Source organism: Gasterosteus aculeatus, chromosome 3 (genome assembly GCF_964276395.1).
Source record: "Gasterosteus aculeatus chromosome 3, fGasAcu3.hap1.1, whole genome shotgun sequence".
Classification (NCBI taxonomy): domain Eukaryota; kingdom Metazoa; phylum Chordata; class Actinopteri; order Perciformes; family Gasterosteidae; genus Gasterosteus; species Gasterosteus aculeatus.
In genome coordinates this window covers 10364625-10377864 of record NC_135690.1, presented here as the reverse complement: position 1 = coordinate 10377864, position 13240 = coordinate 10364625, and the positions used below count along the sequence as shown (strand labels likewise).

Sequence of the window (13240 nt, the reverse complement as noted above, 5' to 3'; positions counted from 1 at the left end):
TGAATGCACACCGGCTCGTGTCTAAAAGGGAAATTTGTCGATTAAGGGACGCGGGACAATAAAAACCCAGGACACTCCTGGTCTCTACAAGCAATTTACACAAAGGATGCAGGGAAAGTGTCTTCGCTCACATTATCGTTCACTGCTCACGGTCGATCCGTGTGAAAGCCTTCGAATGGGCGGTGGACATACGGCGTTTGCAATGATGGGAGCTATTTTCGGGGTGCTTTAAGCACCGCAAGCGCAATGCCACATAGTTCCATTATATTGTAGAGGAGGCGTACATTTACACAACAATATCTCCCAAAACAGGCAGCTCGAGCCAAACCAATCTAGACAGCCGGACGGGTTGAAGGAAAGGAAGATTAAATCAAATGTTGCTAGTTCATGAGGCAACAAATGAATTACAAAATTCCATCTACTGTGGGTTGAGTTTATTAAACAGTGGGGCCGTTGGGATGCAGGTTGTGGGCAGATTGCTGATCATCAGCGTTGATGAGGCACACTGATGACACTGTGACGTTACTACCTGGTCCGTCGTTATCCATCTGCTAGCTCGTCTTTGTGTTCTGCCCTCCTGCTTTGCTGCAAACATCATTTCCTTTTTTCTCGGCCTCATTTGTTGAACGTATTTTCCACCTCGCACTGTGTGTCACAGTAACATGAGAGGAGACGGCTGAGTGGAAAAGGCTCTGTTGGCCCCTCGGCCAACAACAATTTGTTTTGTTGGGCAGCAGTTTAGACATAATGTTTACACAGAAGTCCTGCAGCTGGTTGCTGTGTCGGGGTCTGAACACCAAAAGTGTAAAGATTAATTATAAGCACACACACAAGAATATCTCACCAGCAGCACCGACATTTAAAAGCATTTTGGTGGTTATATGCTGAGAAAACCATGCCTGCTTTTTATTAAACAGTACAGAAAAACTGCACAAGATCTTGTACATTGATAAAGGACTTGATGAATATCCACACGATCTTTTTCAATACAATTTGCAAAATTCCAAAGCAATTCAACACATGAGATAACAATAACACTTTGGAGAGCGATAAACACAAGTGATCTTTTTAACCCGGCGATACTTTTGTTAATTCACATTTTGAGGTTTATTTTCTGTCCTTGTTCAACAGGGCTCCACAGAAAAATGTTGTTCGTAGTCCCATCTGCTACAAGAGACAAAGACAAAAACCCACTAAAGTGTATGTACAGTGTGGAAGATCCATTCAGATAGAATTAGAAACATTTTACATCACAGGTACAGTAAATGCACAAAAGAGTAATAAAAAAACAAACTTGTCATGACCCTCACAAACAAACCACGGCCTTATTTTCATTGAGACCAATGTTCCTCCTTTCAAACACGAGCCGTAGTGCATTCATTTCAAGCGAACGACCCTGCGTTCATTAGCTAAACCCCGTCAGGCAACTACGCACAGAGAAGAATCCAACCCAGAACTATTTTGTAGCGTTAACTGCTTCTACGGGGGCCACAAACACGCCATAAAAAGTGTTCGATGGGACATATTTGGCTACTATATGGCTACTGTAATTCAACATCAACTGTTGCATGATATCCGTGGACCTTTGGGCCAGACTAAGTTGATGATTTTGTGCTATTGGCGATTCTCTCGCTGAAGGTGCTGCGTCGGTTCGTCTGTACGTCGGATCCGTTCGCCGGCCTGCTCTGAGGATAGCAAGCGCTGCGTCTGTACATCTCTCTGAACCTTGTGGACATGAGGTTGTAGAGGATGGGGTTTATGGCAGAGCTCAGGTAGAAGCAGACTCCCGACACCACGTGGACCAGCTCAAAGAGCTGGTGGTGCCACTCGGACGACAGCTCGATGTAGCTCCACATCAAGCGGTCGGCGTGGAACGGAGCCCAGCAAAGGCCGAACACAAGCACCAGCACACCTGCGCGGGACAGAAGGACAGTTTAGGACAGACAAAAGGATGGACGACGACACAAAGACATGTTATACATATAAAGTCCTTCTAAATGTGTGTGTGCGTGTGTGTGTGCGGTATCTGCTCCTCAACATGAATGAAATGACACGCACACAGCATTTTGGTGACTTGCAGGTTGCGTTTGCTCAGTTTCTGCTGGTAGGATCGTCTTTCCGGTCCGAAGCTGGTGTCCTCCAGGCTGGCGTTCATCTTCTCACTTCTCAGCCTCAAGCCAATGAGCAGGTAGAGAATGCTTATTATCAGCATGGGAAGCAGGAAGAAGGCCAACGTAGAAATCAGGACGATCCAGCTGTAGATGCGGGGCGGCTGAATCACACCTGAGGATGGAGATGAACGCAATAGATTAGATCCCGATCGCGGGTGTGCTTGCACGCTTACACGCTAAACTATGGTGGCAAACACAGAAGATGTTGTCAGTGTGAGCATTGCTGCAGACTCTTGACATGGCTAAAATAAATTCTAAAATAAAAAGTAAATATACACACAGCAGATTGCAGATCGGGGAAACTGACGTCCGAACTTTGGAGGCAGCGTCACGATCCCATGCAGACTGGTGTTCGGCACGGCGCACAGCATGGACAGCGCCCACAGCATCAGGATCACCCGCTTGACGTGAGCATGTGTGGTGATTTGTTTGACTTTGAGGGGGTGCACCACCGCCACGTAGCGCTCCACACTGAGCGCCGTCACGTTGAGGATGGAGGCGAAGCAGACGGTTTCAAACAGAAAGGTTTTAAAGTAGCAGCCCCCCTCTCCGAGCAGGAAGGGGTAGTTCTGCCACAGCTCGTAGATCTCTAGCGGCATGCCCATCAGCAGCACCGCCAGGTCAGACGCCGCCAGGCTCAGCAGGTAGTAGTTGGTGGGCGTCTGCATCACCCTGTGGCGCAAGATGACAGCGCAGGTCAGGTAATTGCCCAGTACGCCCACCGCGAAGATGATCAGGTAGGTGACACAGACGGGAAGGAACACGGGGGACCTCGGAGGCCCCAGGTACATGGCCAGGTAGTCGGCCTCGCTCATGCACATGTCGTCCAAATCTTGTGCTGTGGCGTTGGCCAACACGCTGGAGATGTTCATGCCGCACATCAGAGCCGCCTCGGGGCAGGCGACGTCATTAAAAACCGCCGCACCGATCGGGAAAAGAGCAGCGAAGGAGCAGTTAAGCTCGGACATGTTGACGACTGGCATGGAGGTCGCTTGGGTTGCAGACCTAACGGAGAGAGGAGAAAAGGGGGCTTTGCAAACTGTTGCAAACCGACAGGAGTTTTAAGGAGGCATTTGGCGGTCAAAGACCATCTTGCGAAAGGTGCTTTTCAACTGCATTGTGGGAAGTGTGATCATTGTAATGAAAAATGTTATGTAATCATCCCTTTAGCGATGATTAAAGACGCTACGGGTCAAAAAGGATTCCACTAAAAGACTCCCCCATGAAACTTCCCCAGCTAAGACATCAATAATTTTTGTATTTTTGTTATTTTTTCAGTAATGTTTTGCATATTTAAATTTGCAAATGAGTTGTGAATGCCCAGAAATATTATCTTAATAAAATAAAACCGCTGCCTGGCATTTCAAATAAATCAGGATAGCAATGATATGAACAAGTGTGAAACCCTGCAGGGTTTTAATATGAATGGAACTGGATGGTGGCTCAGAAGTTAAAGATATGTGGTTTTAAAAGTATTTCTCGTTGAAGTGATTTTGTTTTAAAGTTTTAAATATGCAGATGATAACTGGATGTTTTTCCCACATGAAACATGTTATAGAAGCTAAATAGCCCAAAAACGAAGTGAAATATATTGTTCTTCCGTTGAGATGGTTTGATAGAAAGAGAATTTCCAAACCTACTTATATATCTTAAATCCAGATTAAGATTAAGAGTGGTGTCATTTTGTCATTTGAAATTCATACGCAGCATACTCTAATGCAGTGTGAACTACCACGAGAGATTTCTCCATCCATTCAACATGCACAACACAGGTATTGAGATGCATCTTGAACACAAAAAAACAACCTTACCTGCAGTTTGTGCGTTCGATGAGGGATTGAGATGAAAATGAGTTGAAGAAATGAAAGTGTGATCATCAAATTTCTCAACATCTTGGATTTAGTTTTTCTCGGTGCTTTGTCTTGACTGCTTTGGTGCTTCGGTGCCACGACTTCCAGTATTTGAGCACCCCACCCCTCTCTCTCTCTCTCTCTCTCTCCTGTCTCTCTCTCTCTCTCTCTCTCTCTCTCTCTCTCTCTCTCTCTCTCTCTCTCTCTCCTCTCTCTCTCCTGTCTCTGCGTGATTGGCCCGCCTCAGGTTGTCGTTACCTCAATGTGTAACAAGTTACTTTGATTTCAAGTGATTCAAAATCATTCAGTACATTGTCTTACTGTTGTGTTTGAACCTCATTGTCAGCAAACCAGAAGCCCAAAACAGAATAGAATCCTCCATATATTTACGTACATGTACAAAGCAGAGCTACGTAAATATTTGACATGCTGATGAATCCTCAGCTACTAGATGATTGTGAATAAGTGTGCAATAAATCATCATCAGAGGTGACGGAGCTTTCGTCAGAGGCCTGAAAATGTGACAGCTTCGGTCGGCTGCACACGCTTTTATGTAACAAAACAGAGGAATCAATATGGGTCCCATGCAGCATGCAGCGGGCAGCTACAAAAGTTGGCTTTGAGACAAGTTATTCTCCACTTGGAAAACTAGCATGCTCGCCAAAATTGAACAAGTGATGAATCCCACTCATGCATGAATAATACATCAATAACAGGCTAATTTTACTCATGACAAAAAAAATGACATTGTCAATATTTTATGAAAATAATCACTAATCATGTTTTTATTGGAGCTCATTGAAGTGCTTGATTGATGCAATTTTTCCCAAAAGCTATGATGAAGTTTACTGATGTTTTGTCCATTTCCAAAATGATGACATTGACACTGCGACACAACCATGGGTAACTTTTCCCATATCAATACAAAAACAGTTCACTTCCCCTAGGAAGTCTAACGAAGCCGATTTTAAAGTTGGATTTGCCTCTCAAGCAGTTCCTCTTGAGCTTTCCCAATGTGGAGGGATTTTATTTTTAGTTCTTCAAACAGGAAATTCCATTGCATTCGGATTGAGGCTAAACTGTCTCTCGAGTAATACAAATTCTGTTTAAACTAAATGAAACTGGTCATTGACACATGCAACCCGTGAGGCGAGGCCATGAGAAGGCTTTTGGACTTGGGATGATGGTCGGACGTTTCCCTCATGCTGCAGAGTCACATCACAGCAGATATAAGGAGGGTTCATTTAAACTGTTTGAAGCTGTGCTTGGCGGCATACAGGCCTCCCAACTGGCAGTATGTGTCTGCGTCTGTTCTCCGTCATAACCTATTCGGTTCATTGTCTTTAAAAAGAGTTCCTCACCTCTTTTAATTAAGGTCTATTGGCAGCGGGCTTATTGTGTGCAGGCTCTGTTCTGGAAGCCAATGTAAAGACATGAGAGCAGAGATTTGCTGAGCTCTTTTGCTTCTCGTTAGAAATCTGCCAGCAGCGGTCTGACCGACTTATGAGAATAAACCAGCAATTTAAATCATAATGAATAGATTACTTGAAAAAAGCTAACTGGTTTTCTTTTTATTATGCCTTTTCTTTAGAGAAAGAAAACAGAAAGAAATTGTGTGCATGTTTCCTTCGGTGTCCATTTTCGGTCCTGTTTTTTTGTTCGTTCGCCCGAGCCGCTCTACTGCGCTGGTCTTTACAATAAGTCTAATGGTGACACCTGTGTATTTGTACAAGAGGAGAATATCCTGCCCATCGACCAGTGGAACATTCCATGTAGCATTTTGTCATTGTTTTATATAAATAGTTTTTGTATTTTTATTCTGAACACACTACATCAGTTGAATAAAGACAATTTCTTATTCAGGACATTGGGCATTATTATTGACTTGACATATATTGAACGCATATCACAAGCATTACTCCTTGTCTTACTTAACATAAAAACAATATGCTTGTCTTGGTTTCTGAAAAAATGCACTATTACAGGATGTATACCCCGAGGCTGGGCATGAGTTTTTATATATATATATATATATATATATCTTGTGTCGTGCAGACTGACACTGTGCAGCAGGCGTGCAGTAGAGGATGTGCTGCAGCTGAGTTCTTAGCAGCGCAGCATGCGGGTGGTGCCGTGCACTTCAGCATCTCTTCTCCTCTCCAGTACAAATTTGTCTAATCCATAATTATGGTTATCCCCTCTTTTGCAGAGGTTGTTCGACTTTGTGTCACTGCCACTGACTTTAAGGAGAGGACAGCAGTGACAACATTCTCTCCTAATTTGGGTGCAGGCTTTTTTTAGATCTAGCTAAAGTTTACACAAGGGTTTTCAGTATGAAGTGCCAGTGACATTGGCTCACTTCAAACAACATGAGGATAGTTACTAAAGGACATTCTTCAGATATAAATAATAATAAATTTCTCCTATGTGGGAAATACTTAAGAACCGAGGGCTCTTGATTGAGGATGTATATCAACAGAATGGAAGAAAGTCTCTTGGGCGGAAGACTGGAGTACATGTCCATCATTCTGTTGGCTCGACTGTGAGAAAGTAGGACTTTCAGAAGACGCGACTGGTGCTGTTTGGACACTGTACTATTTTATTACTACCATATAAGAAGTTGACAATGACCTTCCAGCTCTGTTTACAAGTTACTGCAGGCTCTGTTTTGAGTTTGTGGCTGACTTTGTGTAACTTTGTGTCTTAACAAACTCAAACATTCTGTCATCCATTGTGTCATTGAGCAAAGCAACGCTTACAGTCTGCTGGCTGTAGCTGGTCTGTACCACACAGCAACCAGACTTCATAGTGAACAATTCATTTTTGTTTAATTATATAGTATTTCTTTGTCAAACATGGCTTGGAACTAAAATGTTATTTGTGTGTGTGCATGTTACATTCTAATTAAGAAATGTGGGAAAACAGTTTACACGAAGAGCACCTTCAAGGAGTTCAAGTTAATTTACCGTGCAAACTCTCTTTTCTGAGGACACTTACATATGATTTAGTTTTTTCCGTCCCTGGTCAGCCCGACGGTGTGGAGTTGACATACTCCACTTCTCCTTCCTGACACTGGGAGGTGCTCATGTTCCGTCAGTGAATGACCACTGAAAACATAAGGAATGTATCTGAAACATGCAGTTGGTTGCATCACAATGTAACACATCCACTGTCCTCGTGCCAGATGAAATCTGCATCCCAAATGTCAGTTGACGGCTGAGGCTCCTCGCTCTGTGTCACCTGTCGCGAGAATGCGGAGGAGAGGAGGGCTCGGAGAGGGGGGGGGGGGCAACACACTCACAAGTGCTGTTCGTCATCACTTTTTAAATGTAACTGTGGAGTCACTTCTGGTGCAGCCTGCAATCCTCCGGGGGGGGGTTTGGTCCTGCTAATCCGCTCAAACATGAAACAAACCGTTCTCAAGGCGGTTGACTCATACACACACACACACACACATACACAAACAAAACACACACACACACACACACACATGGCACACGGCTTCACACTGACCTCATTATGAAAAGGTTTTGCAGAGCCTTCGAAGCACAGATTGACTCCTCTGCTTTGTTCTGCGAGCTGGGGCTCAGGAGGTCACGCTCAGCGAGTCTCCAGGAGAAGGTAGTTTCTGTTTGACGCTGCTGGTGGAAGAACGAGTCTTAATATACGGCAATGTGTGATTACCTCATCCTCTGGTGCGTGCTCCTCCAGCCGGCTTCATCAAGGCCAGTTTGAGCTACACTTAACTGCTACTTCTCTCTGACGGTGGTGACCTGCTTACTACCCGCAATTATTTGACTCATCTCTGTTGTAGGAATTGAATGTATTGTACATATTTTACATTGTTCATTTTTTACACATGACATCCATTGTAGTCTGTCCATCCCAGGGAGAGGGATCCCTCCACTGACGTTCTCCCTAAGATTTCTTCCCTTTTTACCCCATGGAAGGGTTTTCATTTTTTGGGGAGTTTTTCCTGTGCCGATGGTTTTGGGACAGAGGATGTCGCATGCGCGCAGACTCTAAAACCCTCTGAGGCAAATTTGTAATTTGCAATTTTGAGCAAAATAAAATTAATCGAATTGAATTGGATTTTCAACATTTTGAATGACTGAGTTTTGCTTTCAATGGGTTATTTTAGTTCAACTTTAAATTAAAGGTTGAACGATTAGCATTAGTGTTTAATCACTTTCTTACTAGTGTTTAATCACCTGCCTCACGCCTCTTCTGCACAATTATGAAATCTTTTAAATTGGTCCACATGACAGGTCGGGGTAATTGGTTGTTGAACTAGTTGTGTGCAACAGTCTGCAAGATCATTTCTGTGCTTTAGAAAAACATGAAGAGGAAAATTCTGCTGCCTGACAAAAAAAAAAAATCAATTTTGCACGTTCTGCAGGTCCAGGAAATCCTTTGTTGAAGTGGAGATCTGCGGCTACAATGACTGCATAATTTAAGCGGCACCGGACAGTTTTTATTAGCTGCAAAAGAGAAGTGTTAGAAGCAAAACAGCCTGACACACATTCTACTCCACCTGTGGGGAGAAGAGGAGAAGCTGTTGGACAGTGCAGTAGTGGCCACTTGTTGGAGAATATCACAGTGCGAGGAGAAGGTCAAAAGCCTGCAGGCTTTGTCGTTACTGAACGATCGCTGGCGTTAATAATGGATGTAGAAAAACCTCTGCATGTCAACATCTGTGTGCAATGGAGTCGGAGTTGAAGCCAGAAAATGAAATGACGGAAAGCATGGACCCATTTTCATTCAGTGAGTAAACAGAGTGCTCAAACGCACATTTAATGATCACATGGTTCTTCACTCTGACCTGCTGCGGATGCAACGAGTGAGACCGTTTCACCGCTCGGAGAGAAAAGGGGTCCAGCTGTTTATTGACAACCAGCGCTGAGCTCACAGTCGAAACCACAAGTATGTTTACAAGTCAGACTCCGCAACGGGAACAACGGGCGTGCTTGTCTCTCGCTCTTGTCCTCTGTTATCTAATTTGTCTCAGTTCTGTTCCATCGTGTCCCTGATCCATCTCAGCTGATGAAAAACAACCTTCAACATTCATTTTCCACCTCCACTATTCCCTCCTCCTCTCCTCCGCCCTCCTGGGGGAGACGGGGCGGCTGGTAAGGGATGTGAACACATGAGAATCAGCAACCGCTCCAGAGATAGTAATTGTTAAATTGCAACAAATGGACCCCGTGTGACCCAGAGGAATCATTGCAGAAATCAACAAAGACTACCCCGACCGAGTTTATCTAAATTCCAATAGTATGCTCAGTAATGGAAAAACACTGTAGAAATGCCATTTCAAATAGAGCCCGATGTAATCCCCGGCCCACCGGGGTCCATTTAATCAATGCTACAGACCTGAGCGTAGAGGAGGAACAGTCTGCAAATGGAAGTGGAGTTCTGAGTCAGCTCACAGGAGATTAAAAAGTAGAGGTGGATGAATAATGGAGGAGGAGAATGGTGGGAAAATTGCAGAATGTGGCGAATCATCAATAACGCCTCCTGTGAATAATTCTGAAAAGAAAAAGACTTCTTCTGAAACTGTCTGTGCCCGCTGAAATGGAATTGTTCTTAATTAGTTTTCGCCTCCACGCTGCGGACGAGCGCTCATTATTTCACAAGCGAGCTTTCCACTCGTCTCACTTAAGATCGCCCGAGACGATGTCCTGCGTCACGCAGGCCCCTGGTAACGTAAGTGACGGCTTCCCACCGATTAGCTGTGAAGTTTGGGAGTCGGACGAAGTGCAGCTTATGTTGTTTTGTTCGGAGCTGCGGTTTACACTGACGGCTCCGCGAGGTGAGTCCACTCCCGGGGAGTTTTTTTCTCGCGAATACGAACCCAACCAGCTCGCCCTCAAAAACCAACAACCAATTCAAGCATCCCATCAATCAGCGCTGCACAGAAGCACACTGGGGACGGCAGTCACTTTTGAAAGGCCCAGCGGTGCTCGGGCCTTTAAGCAGCGGGCTAAACAGCCCCCGCCCCCCCGCCTGGGCATAATCACGTATCATTACGTCTCCAATCAATGGAGCAAAGCGCCACTCGCCCGCGTTGTTTTGTGTGGTGCTCCAGCGGCGCTCACAAGGACGCCGAGCTCTTCATTTCGGCCTTGTTAGCAAACAAGCAGCTCACACAGGGCAGTGACAGATGTTTAAATCCATGCAGAATTATTGGGGGGGGGGGGGGGGGGTCTTTGGGCGAAGTCTTCTCCTGGTTGTTTTTTCCCTCATTATCGGACAGCGATGTCCCCCGTTGTTTGACGGGTCATTTGCCAGTTGTCTCACATCAGCGGCCATGAGGAAAAGACTACCTGTGTCTGTTGCTGTAAATCGAGTTAATAGTGTCCGATTTTAATGGCCAGATTTTTGTAGCAGCTTTGTCACGTTTCGGCTAAAGTTGTGCGACAAACACAAGCTTTGTTTTACATGGAAAAGGATTGTTAGCAAACTTCCTCCAGCGTGACAGAAAGCTCCAGAACAGTGAGATTGCTCAAGGTCATTTTCCATTTTCATTATGTAGATTCCAATAAAATAGATGACCTTTTCCAATTACCTAGAAACCCATAATGCATAGATATTGTTTGATTGATGGAACTTAAACATATTGAAAAGGTTCCTGCACTTATCTTACAAAAGCCATTTCATCTCTGCTCCTACTAAATTATTGTTATTTGTGCATCTATAGGACCAACGCGAACTCCATGAATGATGTCTTCTAAGTGTTTATGTTTAGACCATGAGCCAAAAACATCTGTAAGAAACTGCATTTGTACTTGTCGGCTTCACACTCGCTGTCCCACAGAGGTCGTTTTCCTTCCCTCCGCCTCACACTCGGCTCCTCGCGTCTCCTCCGCATGCTCGGTGGAACGGGGAATTTTTTCCCCGGCAGCCCGAGAAGAGATTTCTCATCAGCAGCAGGACGGAAAGAGCCTCCAGAGCAGCGATCCTTTATTCCACCTGTCGGGGCAACGTATGAAGCACCACACCATCCCGGTCCAGTCAGCAGCTTGGGGGGTGAGGGGGGGGGGGGGTTGGATTTAACTGGCAGTCCATCATGTCTGAGGAGGGGAAAGGTTACGCTGGAACAACACCTGTACGGAGGAAACGGAAGGCATCACAGCACGAGTCCCCACCACCCCCACCCCAAAGCGATACCATCTGCAAAGCTTTTTTTTCTCCACACAAAGACAACAAGCATAAGTGGCTCGGTGGAAAGATAACAGGCACTTTTATTGGATGCTTTAATTTGAATCCATTAGTAATTATTCAATGATTTTTTGTTTTCTGGTGTGTTCCAAGGGAATTCAAGGACTGTTTCAGAGATGATTTGTAACACAATTTGTCCAAAACACTGAGGGATGTTTAACAATTAAGAGGCGCAGCAGCATGACCCGCTCGCGATGACGGTTCCATTGCTGCCATTAAGGACGCGATCTGTCTTTATGGGGAGTCTTTAGTTTGAATTTAGCTGGTTAAAGAGAGCCGTCCATCACTGTGCAGGCTGACCCCATCCTGCTGGGAATTGAACTGTAGTTAATTAGCGCACAAAGCCCGCGGGACAAAAGAAACTTTGGGGTGGAGGTGATTGGGGAGCTGCTTGGATGTGTGTGTGTGAGGGGGGTCTTGAGCCTGTAGCTCAGAGGGACTTTGGTGGAAACACTTTGTATGTGTGTGTTCTGAGGGGAGGGGATTGCAGCAGCGGGTGTGGGGGGGCCACAGAGGGATGAATTAGCGGTGTGAAGGGGAGCCTTGTCCCCGTGCAGCCATTCTTCTACCAACCACCACACTCCCTCTCTCCCTCTCTGCTGGAACCTGCCAAGGGACAAAAGGGCCGGGTGGGCGTGGTGGAAAGGGACCTAAAAAAAGGTCAAAGCGTGACATGAACTAATGAGGAAGCCTTTCTACTGGAGAAATCACTTGTATCTTCTTACTGTAAAATGGTGGAGCAGTAAATGTTTCTCTGTCCTGTTTTCTGTGTCATCGGTCCACATGTCGATGTACGTTATTGTGATACAAGAGTAAATATAAAAACACACCCATGGGTATCTTTTGGATGTGATGTGCATAACTCGGATCACACAGTGTGTTATGCGGGGGGGGGGAGTGGGGGGGCTCTCAGCCTAAAGAAAGACTGTCGGCAGCCCGCGGGAGGCGCTGTCTCCCCGCGGTCACCGGAGCTCACGTCCAACCGAAGACCGGAGTCCGCGCGAAGCCGGTATCAGACGCTTTTACGCGGCGGCGTGCGCGCGCGTCGTGCACGCCGTCCAGGACGGACAAACACTTTAGTCAAGCGACCAGCCCGGTCCTCCTGCTTCTCCTCCCACCTCCTCGCCCCCCCACGCCGCCAGCCTGCACCGTCAATCGCTGCAGACGGATCCACGAGAAACCCGGAAGTGTAGCTCTTTTCACTTCATAGTAAAAGCGTAAGAAAAATCACGTGAAACAATAAAAGATCGACGGGGCTCGTCGCCTACAGGTGATGTCAGAGCAGTGACAGGTGATTTAAAGCTGCTATGACATCACTGGTTAGGATGATGTCATCATGTCCGGTGACGAAGCACGACGGCTGCGGTTACCCGCGTGACTCAGCTTGCCGGACACACTTAATTTATATTTTTTTGATGTACGAAACACTGTGACCACAGACTGCGGATGTTATTGTGAAGAGGTTCTCTGGTCTGGTGGGGTTTATCCTTAAAAAAAAAATCCTGTAATGCAGGGAAATGATGATGAATGATGAATGACTGCAGCTGTACCAGATGTGATGGTGACTATTTAGTTGTTTTAGAAAAACTGGAGGATAGACGATGGAAAGTGCAGAGAATACTAATGCAGACCTATCGTGTATAAATAAATATAAAGTAGCCTTAACATCAAACATAGAAATACAAAATTATAAGGAAAGGCGGATTTCCCCAAAACGTACTGAATTAATAATGAAATAGATGAATAAACAAACAAAAATAAATAAAACGCTAACGATAAGAAAAAGACGAATAGCATCAAAAACCATCAGCAGAAGTGAACTAACATGTCGGTAGTGAAACATGTTACATCACATTGTGGCAAAGTGAAGCGTGTGGTCCGGAATGAATAAACGAAGCAGGCTAATCCACAGCATATCGGCAGCTTTTATTTTGAAAAACAATGACCGGAAGCTTGCTATTCCTCATGTGTGCTTTGGTGCATCCAGCACCCCCCCCC

The 13240-nt window shown here is 45.4% G+C and overlaps 1 protein-coding gene across 1 annotated transcript; it reads right to left on the bottom strand.

The window, feature by feature from the left end:
- Positions 1-1481: 1481 nt before the first annotated feature.
- On the bottom strand, positions 1482-4113 carry LOC120815695 (neuromedin-U receptor 1-like). The gene is made up of 4 exons (XM_040170587.2): positions 3983-4113; positions 2452-3176; positions 2059-2283; positions 1482-1912 (listed from the first exon to the last, which is right to left on the bottom strand). Exons 2-4 carry the CDS (start codon positions 3152-3154, stop codon positions 1596-1598), a joined length of 1245 nt encoding a protein of 414 aa, XP_040026521.2. The 5' UTR covers positions 3155-3176; positions 3983-4113; the 3' UTR covers positions 1482-1595.
- Positions 4114-13240: the final 9127 nt, after the last annotated feature.

Coding starts and splice junctions, on each gene's coding strand:
- LOC120815695 (XM_040170587.2), bottom strand. CDS start 3,154: ATGCCAGTCGTCAACATGTCCGAGCTTAACTGCTCCTTCGCTGCTCTT. Junction 2,284..2,451: donor TCCCCGATCTGCAATCTGCT/GTGTGTATATTT, acceptor CTCCATCCTCAG/GTGTGATTCAGCCGCCCCGC. Junction 1,913..2,058: donor GCAAGTCACCAAAATGCTGT/GTGCGTGTCATT, acceptor TGTCCCGCGCAG/GTGTGCTGGTGCTTGTGTTC.